Consider the following 15,248-nt stretch of genomic DNA (forward strand, 5'->3'; position numbering starts at 1 on the left):
ACGTACGAACGTATTATGTGAAACGTCCGAACGTTTTAAAATTCTTGCCCAACATTTAGTGACAGTTCTCACAAACTGTTACAGTAAATACGTTTTAGTCACAGTTTGGAAACCGTCACTATTTATAATATGTCACTAAAAGCCATATTTGTTATAGTGACGTTGAAGTTGAACCGCACGTTCAATATCTCTCTATATATATACATACTAGTAGAAAAAACGTCCCTTGGATGTTTGTCTAGTGGGGGCATAATTTATATGGAAGTTTGCCTATTGGAGGCAAAATATACACGTAAAACTTTCTTATAAAAGTAAATAACAGAATAAAAAAAAAATACAATAATTATATTGAAACAATTTTATATATGGAAAATTAGAACACAAGAAGTTATCTCCTATAATAATAATAAATTGTGACATCCCAAAGACACGAATGTGATCCCAAAGCCGGACATATAACCTTCATTGCTAAATCAATACAAAATGATGAAAAAATGTATTCATTACAATACAAATAAAGGTTTTGATATTAAAGTTATAATAACTTAAAACATAAGAAATTACTTTATTTTAGACAAACCTTCATGCATACTATACAAATAATTATCAATTTATATTTAATTATATTTTTAAAGTAATTAGTAATAAATATAAAGTAATATTTAATTATATTTTTACTTATTACTTTAAAAATACAATAATGGAAAGTTCTATTTTATTAGTGATTTTGTGCCTAGATACTGTAGCAACGGATTCGCACTCTATATATATAGTATATATATATCTTGTTTTTTGTTTTAATTCTTTGTTTCTCTCTCTGTCTCCCTTCTTTACTTTTATTTTCTTTTCACTAGCCCTATCATGCATTGTTAATTTATTTCTTGCTATTTGTTTGGCGCCTCCGACGATATTGCGCAGTTCAATATTTTGTTGTTCTTAGCTAATTAAAATGCTCATTGAAAACACGCCCTTAACTAACAATGAGTTAAGTGGACAGAGAGAGAGATCTCCCCCAAACCGCATCAGTCATCTCTATATCAAAAATGCCAAAATCCCACGCGTCGATCAATTAACCATTTGGCAAAACTCACCCAACGTACGTTCATTATATATGTATGAGAGAGAGAGAGAGAGAGAGATCTCCCCGAAACCTCATCAGTCATCTCTACACCAAAAATGCCAAAATCCCACGCATCGATCAATTATCCATTTGGCAAAACTCACCCAACGTCCGTTCATTATATATGTATGACTTCGATCTCCAAAACCTCTCCGGCCGTCCTTCTGTCACCTTCTCCAAAGTCCAAACAAATATTATTCTTTCTCCCATTTTTTTTCCTTCTCTTTTTTCTTTCTTAGCTTGCTCTTATTTTCCGCCCTCAATGCGTGACAGAATAAATTAATGACCAACCAAAATTGACGACCAACCAAAATTGATAACGAGACCAACCATAATTAATAACTAGTACTAGTCGTGCGATATTGATCTACGTACTAGTTTTTCCTATTTTTTTGTTTATATTAACGACCAACCATAATTGAACACGTACAGGCCATGCTAGGTTGCTAGCGGACATTAATATTAATAAAATTTAAAGATTAATAGTTGATCAGATCAAGGTGGTCCGCGATACCATTATTTCAAGTAGCTTGATAGTTACAATACTTAGGTAACTAGGCGCTGTCTATGGCCGGGACGACTATGTAGCTAATCTAATGGTTTCATTCGTTTTCCGCGCGCTACAAATCTAGCCCAAATTAATTAAATCGGTAATGTTACCTACAGTAGTAGAATTGTAAACGTCGTACAATTATTTTAAAAAAGAATAAGGTCTACGATTAAAAAGTTAATTTTTTTTTATATAGGTCTCATATTAATTCATTTTTTTTAAAATGACTGTACGTCGTTTGTATAATTACAACTATAAATATTATTTTTCTAATTAAATTTACAGCTTTTTCTTTTTTAAAAAGAAGAAGAAGAAAAACGTTTACCTTTTAATTACCACAAGATCATTAACGTATATTGATTTGATATGGCATTCATGTTTTGATTCTTGAAGATGTATACATACAAGAAAATAATTTGTACTATGCAAATTTCATACAGTTATATACAGTACGTTTCACATTTTTTAAAGGATTTTAAGAAGAAAAATTTTGCTTATTATTTTCTACTACACCACTCACTTATATTATATAATTTCTTATTTTTACTCATCTAATTAAACACAACTCAAAATGTTATTATGTAAGGAAAAATTTAGTTATAAACATAATTATATATTAATATATATTAATTTAATATGATTGATTAAAAAATAAATTTTGTTAAAAATAGTATTAATCTAAATTTTAAATAAAAAATTAATATTAATATATAGATTAATACATAATTTTATTTATACGTAATAAAATTCTTTGTAACCATATTAAGTATTACTTTTATATATATATAAAAAAAATATAGTTACAATTATAATTATGTACTAATTTATATATCAATGTGATATAATTAGTTAAAAAGTAGATTTTATTAAAAATAATGTTAATTTAAATTTTAAGTATGAATAAATCAATATTAATATATAAATTAGTGATTGATTATATTTATATATATAGCAAAACTCATATATATATATATATATATATGTGTGTGTATATAGACAGAGAAAGCAGCGGTACACCCACCGCATGAGACGGTCTCGGTAATAGTAAAAAGAATTTGTTTTCTTTTATTTTTTTATTCATTTTTTCTTATACTTAAATATTTAAAATAAAAAATTTATAATATCATTAAAAAAACACTTCATTAATTAACCGAAAAAAATAAAAAAATCCGGACGCAGTGAGACCCAACTGTTAAGAGTAGCATTCAATGTTGAAAGACAAAAACGTCCTGCCATTTTCAAGTACCAAGGACACAGCAGCTTGGCTCAGTAATCAACACGTAGGCCGAGGAAATTGGGAAATAAATGAGACGCATGTACGGAATGAAACCTTATAATAAAGCTAACTTGCCGAACCATTAGTGCCAATATTTAATATACAGACATAGTACTTTTAATTAGAAGAAATCTAGATCATGCATGGGACAAATCGGTAATTAAATCCTAGTCCCCCACTACCTACGTGCGACTTCTGAGGTGATCTCTGACCTACCCAAAAACAAAAAATGTTTCATAATATCCATAGCAGACCGATGCAACATGATGATGACATATCATGAAAGCTAATTACTTCAACCATGTGCGTCGGTTACCGCCACCGGCCCTCCATTTCAACAATCAATTTGCGGTCATGTACCTAGAAGGCCACATTGCTAGGTGAGTTTTCCTATATGTATTCGTATTTTTTATACACTTGATTACTAATGTAATTAATTAAAATAATTATTTTATATTAAAATAAGTAATAATGTCTATCACATTAGTAAAATTTCGTAAAAGTGATTGAATATAAAATTTTATTACTAGCTGGTTAGAAAATTAATAAGGATGTCAGTAAATATTACAAAAATCGGATATTTGTGATTAATATTTTATAATTAAAAAGATTATTTCAGACGAAAATGTACTCATTTTCATTAAAAATAGTGATTTTGGTTACAAAATATTATTTACAAATATTCATTTTTCTTATAGAGAAATATATATATATAAAAATCCTGTTTTTAATTCTTTAAATATATATTATTGGCTCAATCTTTTTTCATTTTATAATAATTAATATAGGTTTTATATATGCATATATGCCTACATGAATGATCATTTGTAATTACCTTCACAGATATTGGGAACAATTTTTAAACCATATCAAAATCTTTTACTGGAATTTAATTTAGAGATATAATTTTCTAATGCATGCAGCCCCGATTATTCAAATCCAATACATTGTTATAAGTTCTTTACCAAGTGAACTATTTATATTGATTTTAATGAGCTTCAATTCACGTAATCGATCTAATTAATAAGATTTAATTTTTTACTTGTTCTTTTAGAATTCTAATCTATATTTGACTACGTTTTTTTATTTTTAGAAAATCTTTGCACAAAATATATATTAGCGTGTACCAAACATTAAAGGGATGTACGTGTATGTACGATTAAGGATGGTAATCCATGACATGACTCATTAATCTAATAAGAATACGACACGATAATAACGAATATAAATTTAATCTTTTAACATATTTGAATCAAAATAAGTCAGTCCGTTAAGCACAATTATATTAACAAATTAATAATGAATCAATCTATTTTGACACGTTATAATCCATTATTATCCGTTAAAAAAGTTAAAGTTATAATTATATTTTTATACTTAAAAAAATATTTTTAGAATTTTAATTTTTATATTTTTATTATTTAAATTATAATTTTAAACTTTTAGTTAATTTCATAATTTTTATATATATTATGATTTTAATATTTATATAAAATTATACTAAATTATATTAAAATTATATTAAATTTAATCAGATCAAATCATTTAATTTTAAATCTACTCAATTCATATATATAAACTGGTTAAAAGGATAGGACTCGTTATATTAATGAGTGATAGTAATATTTGATACTTTAACTCAATAAGTTTAGCGATTTGAATTTTATTTTATTTTTTATTTTTTATGGGAAGAAGCGATTTGAATTTAAATTTATCTATATAATATAATATACGTATATCAAGACATAAATGCGATCTGAGACACTCTATAGACGATGAAATATTTAACATTATAGAATTACCCTGACAATTAAGGGTGTTGGGTACTCACGTTGTATGGATCATGGGGCTGCAAACGAATCGAATCAAGTCGAATTCGAGCAGGGGTCAAGAGCTCGTTTAGCATATATATCCGCTCGAATTCGACTCGACCTTGAAAAATATTGAAAATTTCTGATCGAGCTCGGCTCGTATAAAATAAATAATGATCGAACTCGACTCGAACTAGAGTACAAAAAATATACGAGTTTATACGAGCTCGGTTAAAATCTGATTCACAATTTTATTTTATTTTTAGTTGGCTGAAGCACAAATGAGATTTTTTTTTTTTTTTTTATAAATAAATGAGATTATTTCTTTTAATCAATTTTAACTAGATATCAATGTAACATTGATTCATTGTTACTTTCCAATACATATGGCATCAAGAATGCCTAATACATTAAAGTCATTTAAAAAATTAAATAATTAAACTATTAATTTAATATTAAATATTCGATTATCATTGATATAATATTAAATATGCCAAAATAATTAAAATATGATTAGTTAGAAAAGTGTCGCAATTAATTAGAGTTATTTATTTTTATAAAAATTTTATATTTGATTCAATAATTCTTTTATGAACTAGATAAATTATTATTATAAAATAATAAAACATCTTACTTATACATAAACTTAAAATAGCAACATATATTATTTTTTTATATATATTACTTATACAAAATATAAAAAATAATATACATAACATATAAAATATATATAATAAAAAAATACATATAAGTATATATGTAAATATATATATAAATATTATAAATATTATGACGAATTCAAAACGAATCGAATCAAATTTATATAAATATTATTTACGAATCTAAACTGAATCGAGTCGAAATTATATAAATTTTATTTATTTAATATTCGAATTAATATTAATATTTACGAACAAATTATTTATTAAATAAATCGAGGTGGAATCGAATTTATACGAATCCATCACGAATTATTCGCTCCGGCGACAAAAACTATTGCTTTTCGACTTTTCCCAATAAGTAGTACTACAGTATATAAATTCGCTCCTCGGAAATAGAGTTATCTATTAGACGGCGCAGAGATCAGATCGTGATTACGAAAACGAAACATGACAATTAGTACTTTATATATATACACGGACACAGGATCATCGTGCCAATCACTTTTATTTAATTAGGCAAAATGATTATTTTTAGAAAAATAATATATATTTTATAAAAAAATTATTTCAATTAATAATTTAAGATATAGAAAAAAAATATAAATTTTAATTAATATTTGGACGTAATGTAAATGTTATTTTTTTGATATTTTAAATTCTTAATATAATTTTATGTATAATTCATATACTAAGTGAAAAGTTTTAAATAAATCATGTGTTAGTAATTAGGTCTACAGATACATAATAATATATTTTTTTTTCTCAATTAAAACCACAATAAAAAAATAAAAATTCATTTAAAAATTTTTATTAACAGTTAATAAAATAAAGAAATCGATAGCTTTTGTGGCGATGCATGTAGATGATCATTTTCCTTTGAACTGATAATTCTTCCTTATAACTTTATAGGATGCTGCTACATACTGTACCGCCTAGTGTTTATTGTTGGACGTGATCTTACTATAAATTATATATTTATTTTTTAAAATATTTTTTAAACATATTTAAATATTTTAAAATATATATCAATATATTAATAATTAGCTCTTTAATTATAAAGTTAAAAAAAAAAAGGGATCAAAATGAGGCTTGGGCAAAACTGAGGAATATATTATCATTTTTTAATTTTAATTATAAAAAAATAAATATTTGTGACTGACTATTTGTAAAGAAAATAAATTTATTTTGACAAATTGGAACATGAATGGCGTGATATTAATGTGGACATAAACAGTGCAGTACAATTTTGACGTAAACATACATAAACAAAGCGTGAACATGAACAGTATAATTCTGGCATGAATAGTGAGTGAGTAGCATTAATTGTTAAAGAGAAAAAAACGTCCTGCCATTTTCAAGTACCAAGGACACAGCAGCTTGGTTCAATAATCAACACCTAGGTCGAGTAAAGTAGGAAATAAATGAGACGCATATACGGAATGAAAGCTTATAATAAACCTAATTTACCGAACCATTAGTGCCAATATATAATATTAGAATAATTTTTCATCTCATTTCAAATATAAAATTTTTATTTTTTTATTATTATTATTTTATATAAAATCTAATAAATAATTTAATTTTTTTAAATCTCAAAATAATAATAAAATATATTTTATCTTAAAATTTAAAATTTTTAAGTACTAAAATCCCATCTGGTCAATATTTCTTACCCTAGCTACGTCGATAATATATATATAGACATAGTACTTATAATTAGAGAACGTCTAGATCATGCATGGGACAAATCGATCATTAATTAAATCCTAGTCTCCAACTACCTACGCTCGACTTCTGAGGTGATCTCTGACCTACCCAAAAACAAAAAACGTTTCATAATATCCATGGCAGACCGATACAATATGATGAGGACATATCATGAAAACTAATTACTTCAACCATGTGCGTCGGTTAACGCCACCGGCCCTCCATTTCAACGATCAATTTGCGGTCATGTACGTAGAAGGCCATATTGGTAGCTGAGTTCTGCTGCATGTATTCGTATTTTTTATACACTTGATTACTAATGTAATTAATTAAAATAATTATTTTATATTAAAAAAAATAATAATATCAATCACATTAATAAAATTAGTAAAATCCTGTAAAAGTGATTGAATATAAAATTTTTATTACTATCTAGTTAGGAAATTAATAAGGATGTCAATAAATACTATAAGAAAAATGAATATTTATGATTAATATTTTATAACCAAAATAATTATTTCAGACGAAAATATACTTATTTTTGTCGGAAATATTAATCACCATTTTAGACAAGAGTGATTAATTAAAATAATTATTTTACCAAGTGAAATATTTATATTGATTTTAATGAGCTTCAATTCACGTAATCGATCTAATTAATAAGATTTAATTTTTTTACTTGTTCTTTTAGATCAATGCTAATCTATATATATATTTGACTACTTTTTTTTTTTTTTTTTTAAATCTTTGCACAAAATATATATTAGCGTGTACCGAGCATTAAGGGGACGTAGGTGTAGATGGAACTAACATTATACAACCCTGACAAGGATCATGTTGCGTATATACTCACCTTATATAGATCGTGATCATAAGCAAGGCGACAAATAATATTGCTTTTCCTTCCTAATTTAATTTACAACTAAGTACTGCTACTGGATATAAATTCGTCCTCGGAAATAAAGCTATTAATTAGACGGCGCAGAGATCACATGGGATATTATATAGAGATAAAAAGTTTCAAAGCAAGAAAATTATTTATTTACATGTAAGTAGCTTTTTTATTTCTTCTTTTCTTTTTTTAATTTTCATTTAGAATATTGGAACTATTTTAATAAGCATTTTGAGATTTCTTTTGTTACTGCATGTTTTCACATAGTAATTAATGTAATTCCAATATATATATATATTTTGTTCCGATCAATTCACGTATATTGAAAAATAAAATATCAGCTAGCATATCTTTTTTTTTCTTTTTCTAGTCATTAGTTAGCACATCTTGATCACACGATTTTTGTGCTTATAAATTAATTCATACGCTTTGCATGCATGTCTTTTAATTAACAATTAATAATTGTAGTATTAGAAGATCAAGAGAAAAAAATGTTAAAGTAAAACCAAATTTTTTTATTAATTTAAAAGTAAAAGCAATTCAAGGACATGAATGTAACTATATCATAAAAATAAGAAAATTATTATTTATTACTGTTGACGTGGGATAGACACCTATTGTAATTAAATAAATATTCAAGACCATACTTCAACAACATGAATATTTAATATTGTGTCCGTATATCCGGCCCTTCTTTTAGACATCATATATAATTACTAGCATTGAAACACAAATCTTTCGATCACCTACGTACCTACGGATAGATCGATCGATCATCTTAATGATCCCCTTATTATATATTTATCCCTTTTAATTTGATTAACTGATCATTAAGCATGATGAAACTAGCTAGGCGGGCGTCGTCAGAGATTGGAATCCGTGTCGAAGACATGCTTCCCATACTTCCTGGATGTTGAACATGGTCATTTTACCACACTCGTGCGCATTCCACCCTTCCAATGCATGCAATATCCCAGCAATACGCCAAGCACTCATCGCTCTTCTTGGCAGCCAATTCTGTTGCGTACGTACATAGAGAGAGAGAGAGATTAACATATATGAAATGTGTCCATCGAACAGCCAAAATAGGTTAAATATTATTGACATTGTCTCTGCACAGGCACGCGATAATCTTATATATATATATATATATATATATATATATGTATTGAAATAAAAGCATCGATCGATCCAATTAGCAAATTCATGACTGTTAATATCCTAATTATTATATGTGTAGTAAATTAATTAAATTAAGATCAAGAAATTTGTGAGCCACGAATTATAATTGCAGCTTACCTCACAAGAGTGCATGTTCTCGAAAGATGTGGGGGCGATCATTGCCGGTGTGCTGTGGTAGAAACAATCTTTCCGCAGTTTCTTGGGTGGGAACTGAGAAAAAGGAATGAATAATGTTCCTTTCGATGCTTTCAGTTGTTCGTCTTCGGCCCATCCATCTCCCACCAACCATGTCACCTGTACTTTTCAATGTATGTTGATTAATTAATAAAATTTACTGACATGCGCGCAGTTATAAAAGCACCTTCGGGGAAAATGCTTAATTAACACGACGGCCAGGGTTAGCCACTCTCGCTAGATATATAGCAATCATGCATGCAATTATATATACATATAATTAAAATGGTCGCAAACTTTACCTTCTGATCAGCAAAACCTGTTGATAGGACCAAGTTACTTTTTAACTCGGAGGCCGTGAGCCTTTGTTTAAGCTTATCATATTCATCCTCATATAATACTGCCACCTGAGCAAATAAGATTATATTAACTGTTAATTGTTAGCTAGCTAGCAGATATGAAAACTTCAACAGCTAGCTGCAGATATTTTTTCGAGTAATTATCGAGTTTTTCAAGAACGCGAGTAACCCTTCATGAGAGTACGTCATCTATGAACTTAATTAATAGCTATTACAACGTCGCACCTGGATTCCATTTTCACATAGACCTTCGGCAATGGCATAAGCAACCTTAGTAAGATTGCCCCTAAGCATCACTTGCGTTGTTCCCTTTGGAATGCTGTTTAGTACCACAGCCACAGCTAAGCTACTTCCATCCACCAGCTTTATTTTCAACTGAGGAAATTTTTGGACGTAAAGCTCACCATTCGCATTAAGTTCCTCCCCCTGAAAATTTATATATATAAAATCTCATTACTTTAAGGTGATCAGCACTCGTGGTAGAAACTAATTAAGAAGCTCATGAGGATAAACTTTTTAAAATGCTGCATATGGTCATGAGTCATGAGGTTCTAAGTTCTTTGAAAGGGAGTTGAAACATCAAGTTAATTCTCGATTATACCGTGCACTAGAAATTGAAGGTGTAAGGGAGAGGATTGTTATGTCCTCCTCGTGGTGTAATGTTGAATTACAGGACCAAAAAACAAATTAAAACAACATATTAGATAGCTGGATTTACTTGCCTGGTTCTGAAGACCTAGACTTAGCACTTTCACTCCTCTCAATTCAGCATCTAGTATGGCTTCTTCAATCAAGCTATTGAGGAGCCTGGCAACCTCTCTTTGGCGTTGTGATTTATACTGCAGATTTTTTTAAAACAGGAATAACTACAAGCTGAAGTGAATTGTACATCAAAACAACAGGTATCAATAAAAGTTTCTCACTGATTTTCTTAACGATGATAGGAAATATTCTCAAAATATTTTCATACCCAAATTAAATTTCTTACTTGTTTATGGTATCTTGGTACCACCCAAGAGTGCAATTTGAGGTTTTTGAAGGTGTTCCTCTCTAGAACAAAAGCATGGCCACGGATCCAATTCATAATCACAGACCAAATTAATAATGTCAATGGCCACAACAACCTCAAGTACCATTGAAACGAGTGGGGCCTGGAGGCCAAGGAGGCAAATCCTAGCCGTAGATGATAGATGGAGTCGGGCGTCGTGAGATGCGTTAGATGTACGACATCGGGTGACTCTTCAGGTCTTTTGAGGGAAACTTCATATAGAGCATCGGTGGATTTGTCCATGGTACCGTAGATGTAATCATATATGGGCATGAAAAGTGAGTAATTGGTGCGGTATTTGGTATGATGCAAAGAATGAAACCTGTCGATCGAGTAGTCCAAGCAAAAGTGGTGGAGTCAGGACCTAATTAGACTGGAACAGGAGGAGTTCTATATATATATAATATGTGATTAAAGTTGATATGGTGAGGGTTTGAGACAGAGTAAGTAATACTTACGAGGGAGTGTACATGAGGTATTTGAGCGGGGGAAAGAGGGAGAAGACCCAATTTGGAACGAGCTCGAAGTTGCAGTGGCCCATGTTGTTCATGAAATCGATATAAAGGATGTAACCAAAACCGGATGCGATAGAGGCCGTTCCGGTGAACGCTGTTGTAAACAATGGTATTCCAAAGAGCATGAAATATACCGTGTGTTCCGCAAACGGATGAGTGACAGCTGCCAGATGCATGGAGCTAGGTAATTAACTAGTTGAAGTTTAGAATTATTAATCATATAGTTGAATATCGATCATATATGCATGCTAACTAGCTCAACGTGCCAAGATCAATTAGTAATAAAGGTCAACTGATCATGACTAATAATTAATAAGCTTAGCTTTTGGAGCGACGTTAAGGTGAAAAACAATTAGCATATATATTCAGTGTCAAGAATTAGTCTATATATATAAATATATATATATATATATCTTACAGGTAATAGGCTCGGTGACAATGGAGGAATGATGGTGGGAGTGGTAACGAGAGTAAAGGTAGTGGTGGTGCAGCATTCTGTGAAACCAGTAGTAGAGGAACTCCACCGGACCAGCATGCAGCAGACACGTGATAGCCACACCCTTTGTTCCCCACACTGGTAGCTTATGAAGCAGGGTAATTTTCATGTAGGCAACGTAAAATAGAACTCCGGTTAACAATATCTGGTCATCCCTGCAATATATATTAATTCAGAATAATTATTATAAAAAAAAATTTAAAAAAATTAAAATAAAAAACCATGTCCCAACATTGATCAGTATTACTAATGCTGTAAGTGATCTGTAAGTACTAGATCTTGTACTGTAAGTAGATATAATTACAAATAGAGTTAACAATAAGTAAAACTTAAGAGTACTAATGATATCGGGCACAATTTTTTTATATTGATCTATTTTATACTCATGTTTTAAATTAATATGATGTTTCTGTAAAATAATGTTACTTGTTTCATAAATTATTTTATATAAATGCATGTAGTTTAAAACATAATTATATAAAAAGTAATACTACATATGGTTGTGGAGCGTGCAAATATCGTGTAGTTGCTTTGAAAAATAATAGAGTTTACTGTTAAAAAAAATTATGTAGATCTCGAATTTATTCATTTTTTTAAGAATGATTGTATGGCTCACGACTGTAACTATCATTTTTCTTATACAAATTATTATACCTATCATTTTCCAAACTTTAAACTAATACTGCAAGCTCATTATGCATGTACTGGATGTACTTGTCGCATTGTATCTATATATATATATATATACGTGGATCAAATTCTGCTAGGTAACTACTATATATGCATTGTAGAAAACGTTAATTAATTAGAGTACAATAATTATCTCAAATTATATAATTGAGAATGTCACGTTAATATGTGACTTTTAGAAGTATAAATAATAGAAAATATGACAAGAAAATTCTGATCTGCAATGTAATTAAGGATCCGTAAGATCAATCATTTCACTTATGGATGCAGCTCCTGATTCAGAGAGAGCGAGAGAGAGAGAGAGAGAGAGGGAGAGAGAGTTTGTACTGACCAGTTGCATTCTCGATCAACCTGCTCGAATTCAATACATTTATCCACAATCCTGTTATTGCCTTTGGCGGTTCGGTAACGAGAGAGAGAAATCCATATCAGATTATGAAGCATCCTCACCAAAAGAAATGGAAATATGAGGAAGTAGAATAAGTCTCTCTCGCTTTCTCCCTTCACTATGAACTGGTATGTGCTATGAACAACCCATGGAGCCAAAATCACGTACTTAATTCACGTACGTACCGGGATACAAATGCATGCCAAAAAGAGAGTTTAGAAATTAATAATTATATAAATTAAAAGAGCAAATATATATATATATATAATATAATATATGCTAACTTGGTCGACTAGTAATTATATATATATACATATAGTTTTATAGTACAATTAATTCAGATGTACCTTGAATGGGCCAAGAGGCTTCCATGGCCAGTTAGTGAGGATCCCCGGTTTGGTAGCCATATTTAATTATGTGCAGTCACTGTTGGTGCAATGTTTGTGGTGTACCTGCATAGACATGATGCCTTTAGATTTTTTAAACATTTCATAGGATATAATAATAAAAAAATGCTTTAATATAAAAGAATCATGCCACGGAGAAGCCTCTTGGCTGAAGCACACCGCAGTACGACTTGCTGATCTTTGTAACAGAAATGCTAGATATATGGTACTTCTGGGCAGAGTAGTTCTTGCAGTTATGGGTACCCAGAGGTGAGGGCCGGGGTTATTTGTAACAGAAACGCTAGATCTTCTTGTAGTGTTGATTTTATTTTCTTTCGTCAATGTTAAATACAGTTGTAAAATTATAAACGCCGCACAATCATTTTGAAAAGAGTGAAGTTTACGATTTAAAAGTTAATATTTTTTTCATGTAAGTTCCATATTAATTCATTTTTTTCAAAACAACTACACGTCGTTTATGCAATCACAACTACAAATATCATTTCTCATTTTTTTTTACTTCTCGCAAAACCATTTTAATGGAATGGAAGGCTGAAGGAGCTGAAGAGAAAGTTTTAATGGAGGCCAAAATCGACATTTCACTCATGATAATATGGCATTTATGCGGTGTGCAGCCAAAGGCTTCTAGCTAGTTTTTTTTGTTTTTTTTTGTTTTCCTGAATTTATTTGATATAATACTTTAAATTATAAAATTATTTATATTATATATATAAATAATATATCTGATATAATATATAATATTTTTCTCTCTTTTTTTTAAATAATATCTTTTTAAATTTAATAAAAAAATTTAAAAATTTATTTAAAAATATCTACGTAACTATAAATTAAATAAAATAAAAATTGGAAATCGGTGGCGGTGGCCACCGTATGTGTAGACAACAATTCCTATTCATAAATGTCATGACAGAGATTCGTGAATATAGTCAGTTTCTCGACATTTTTTTTTTTTTATATATTTATATATATATATATTTGTCATATAAATGTCATCAGAGAGATTTAAAGTTTCTGTTTTTTGTCGCATGCTATATATTTTGAGCGCATTCTGAACTAGCAAAAGTTTTGAACTTCACCCCGGAACTTTCAAAACTTTTCAATTTGCATGCTTAATTATAATTTAACCGTTCGTTAAAATAAAGTAAAAAAAGCGGGCGCATGCACAATATATAGTTTATCAAAAATCTATCAGTAGACTACCGTCAGTAATGACCGTGGGACGTCTCAACTAGCACAAAGTTAGATTTTTATCTTTTTTGTCTTTTTTATTTTTTAATATAAAAAAATCTATCCATCATCCATAGATATACAAGTAAAATATAATAAATAATATTAAGTCATCTAATGTCATAGAATGATTTGATGATCATGAAAATTAATATAATGAGTAGTATTACTCATTTTTTATAATTTTTAATATTTTTAAATAATAAAAAAATATACTAATATATTAAAAATAACTTTCTTAATCATTAAATAAAAAAATTAAATATACGAGCGATCAAAATGAATAAACAATATATATATATATATAGATAATCTGATCAATATATATAGATATATATGGACAGAGAGAGAGAGATAGAGAGATATGAGAGCTAAAAGCACCTTAGAGCTGCTTCCAAGGGGAGTTTATCTGATATGTTGGTGTGAGGTCTGGGCTGCATGCAGGTTAATTAGAAGCCACATACATTCTTCACTACTAATTTCTTTGCCTTGCAATCTGCTATATCTGTGCTTTGCATTCAACTAGCTGCCCTCATTTATAGACGCGCTATTGTATACTAATCGTACACGTAGCTCCTTAATTTAAAGCTAGCTAGGTATAGTCATAGATCATCTTTTATTTCTATACATGATACATTGTACCATTTGCAAGTTTTGGGGATATTATTTTTCATTAATTAATATTTCATATAAGAAAACGTTATTTATATTTATAATTTTTATTTATATAATAACATATGATCA

General features: G+C 29.1%; 1 protein-coding gene across 1 annotated transcript; it reads right to left on the minus strand.

The window, feature by feature from the left end:
* Nucleotides 1–8,581: 8,581 nt before the first annotated feature.
* Nucleotides 8,582–15,030, minus strand: LOC122291387 (very-long-chain aldehyde decarbonylase CER1-like). The gene is made up of 11 exons (XM_043099080.1): nucleotides 14,886–15,030; nucleotides 13,218–13,322; nucleotides 12,814–13,037; nucleotides 11,715–11,947; nucleotides 11,240–11,459; nucleotides 10,722–11,103; nucleotides 10,456–10,572; nucleotides 9,959–10,159; nucleotides 9,677–9,781; nucleotides 9,318–9,494; nucleotides 8,582–9,035 (listed from the first exon to the last, which is right to left on the minus strand). The coding sequence occupies exons 2-11, from the start codon at nucleotides 13,275–13,277 to the stop codon at nucleotides 8,868–8,870; spliced, it is 1,887 nt and encodes a 628-aa protein (XP_042955014.1). The 5' UTR covers nucleotides 13,278–13,322; nucleotides 14,886–15,030; the 3' UTR covers nucleotides 8,582–8,867.
* Nucleotides 15,031–15,248: the final 218 nt, after the last annotated feature.

The sequence above is a fragment of the Carya illinoinensis genome, chromosome 13, assembly GCF_018687715.1.
Source record: "Carya illinoinensis cultivar Pawnee chromosome 13, C.illinoinensisPawnee_v1, whole genome shotgun sequence".
Classification (NCBI taxonomy): domain Eukaryota; kingdom Viridiplantae; phylum Streptophyta; class Magnoliopsida; order Fagales; family Juglandaceae; genus Carya; species Carya illinoinensis.

Coding starts and splice junctions, on each gene's coding strand:
- LOC122291387 (XM_043099080.1), bottom strand. CDS start 13,277: ATGGCTACCAAACCGGGGATCCTCACTAACTGGCCATGGAAGCCTCTT. Junction 9,782..9,958: donor TATGTGAAAATGGAATCCAG/GTGCGACGTTGT, acceptor TTATTTGCTCAG/GTGGCAGTATTATATGAGGA. Junction 9,036..9,317: donor AGAACATGCACTCTTGTGAG/GTAAGCTGCAAT, acceptor CGTACGCAACAG/AATTGGCTGCCAAGAAGAGC.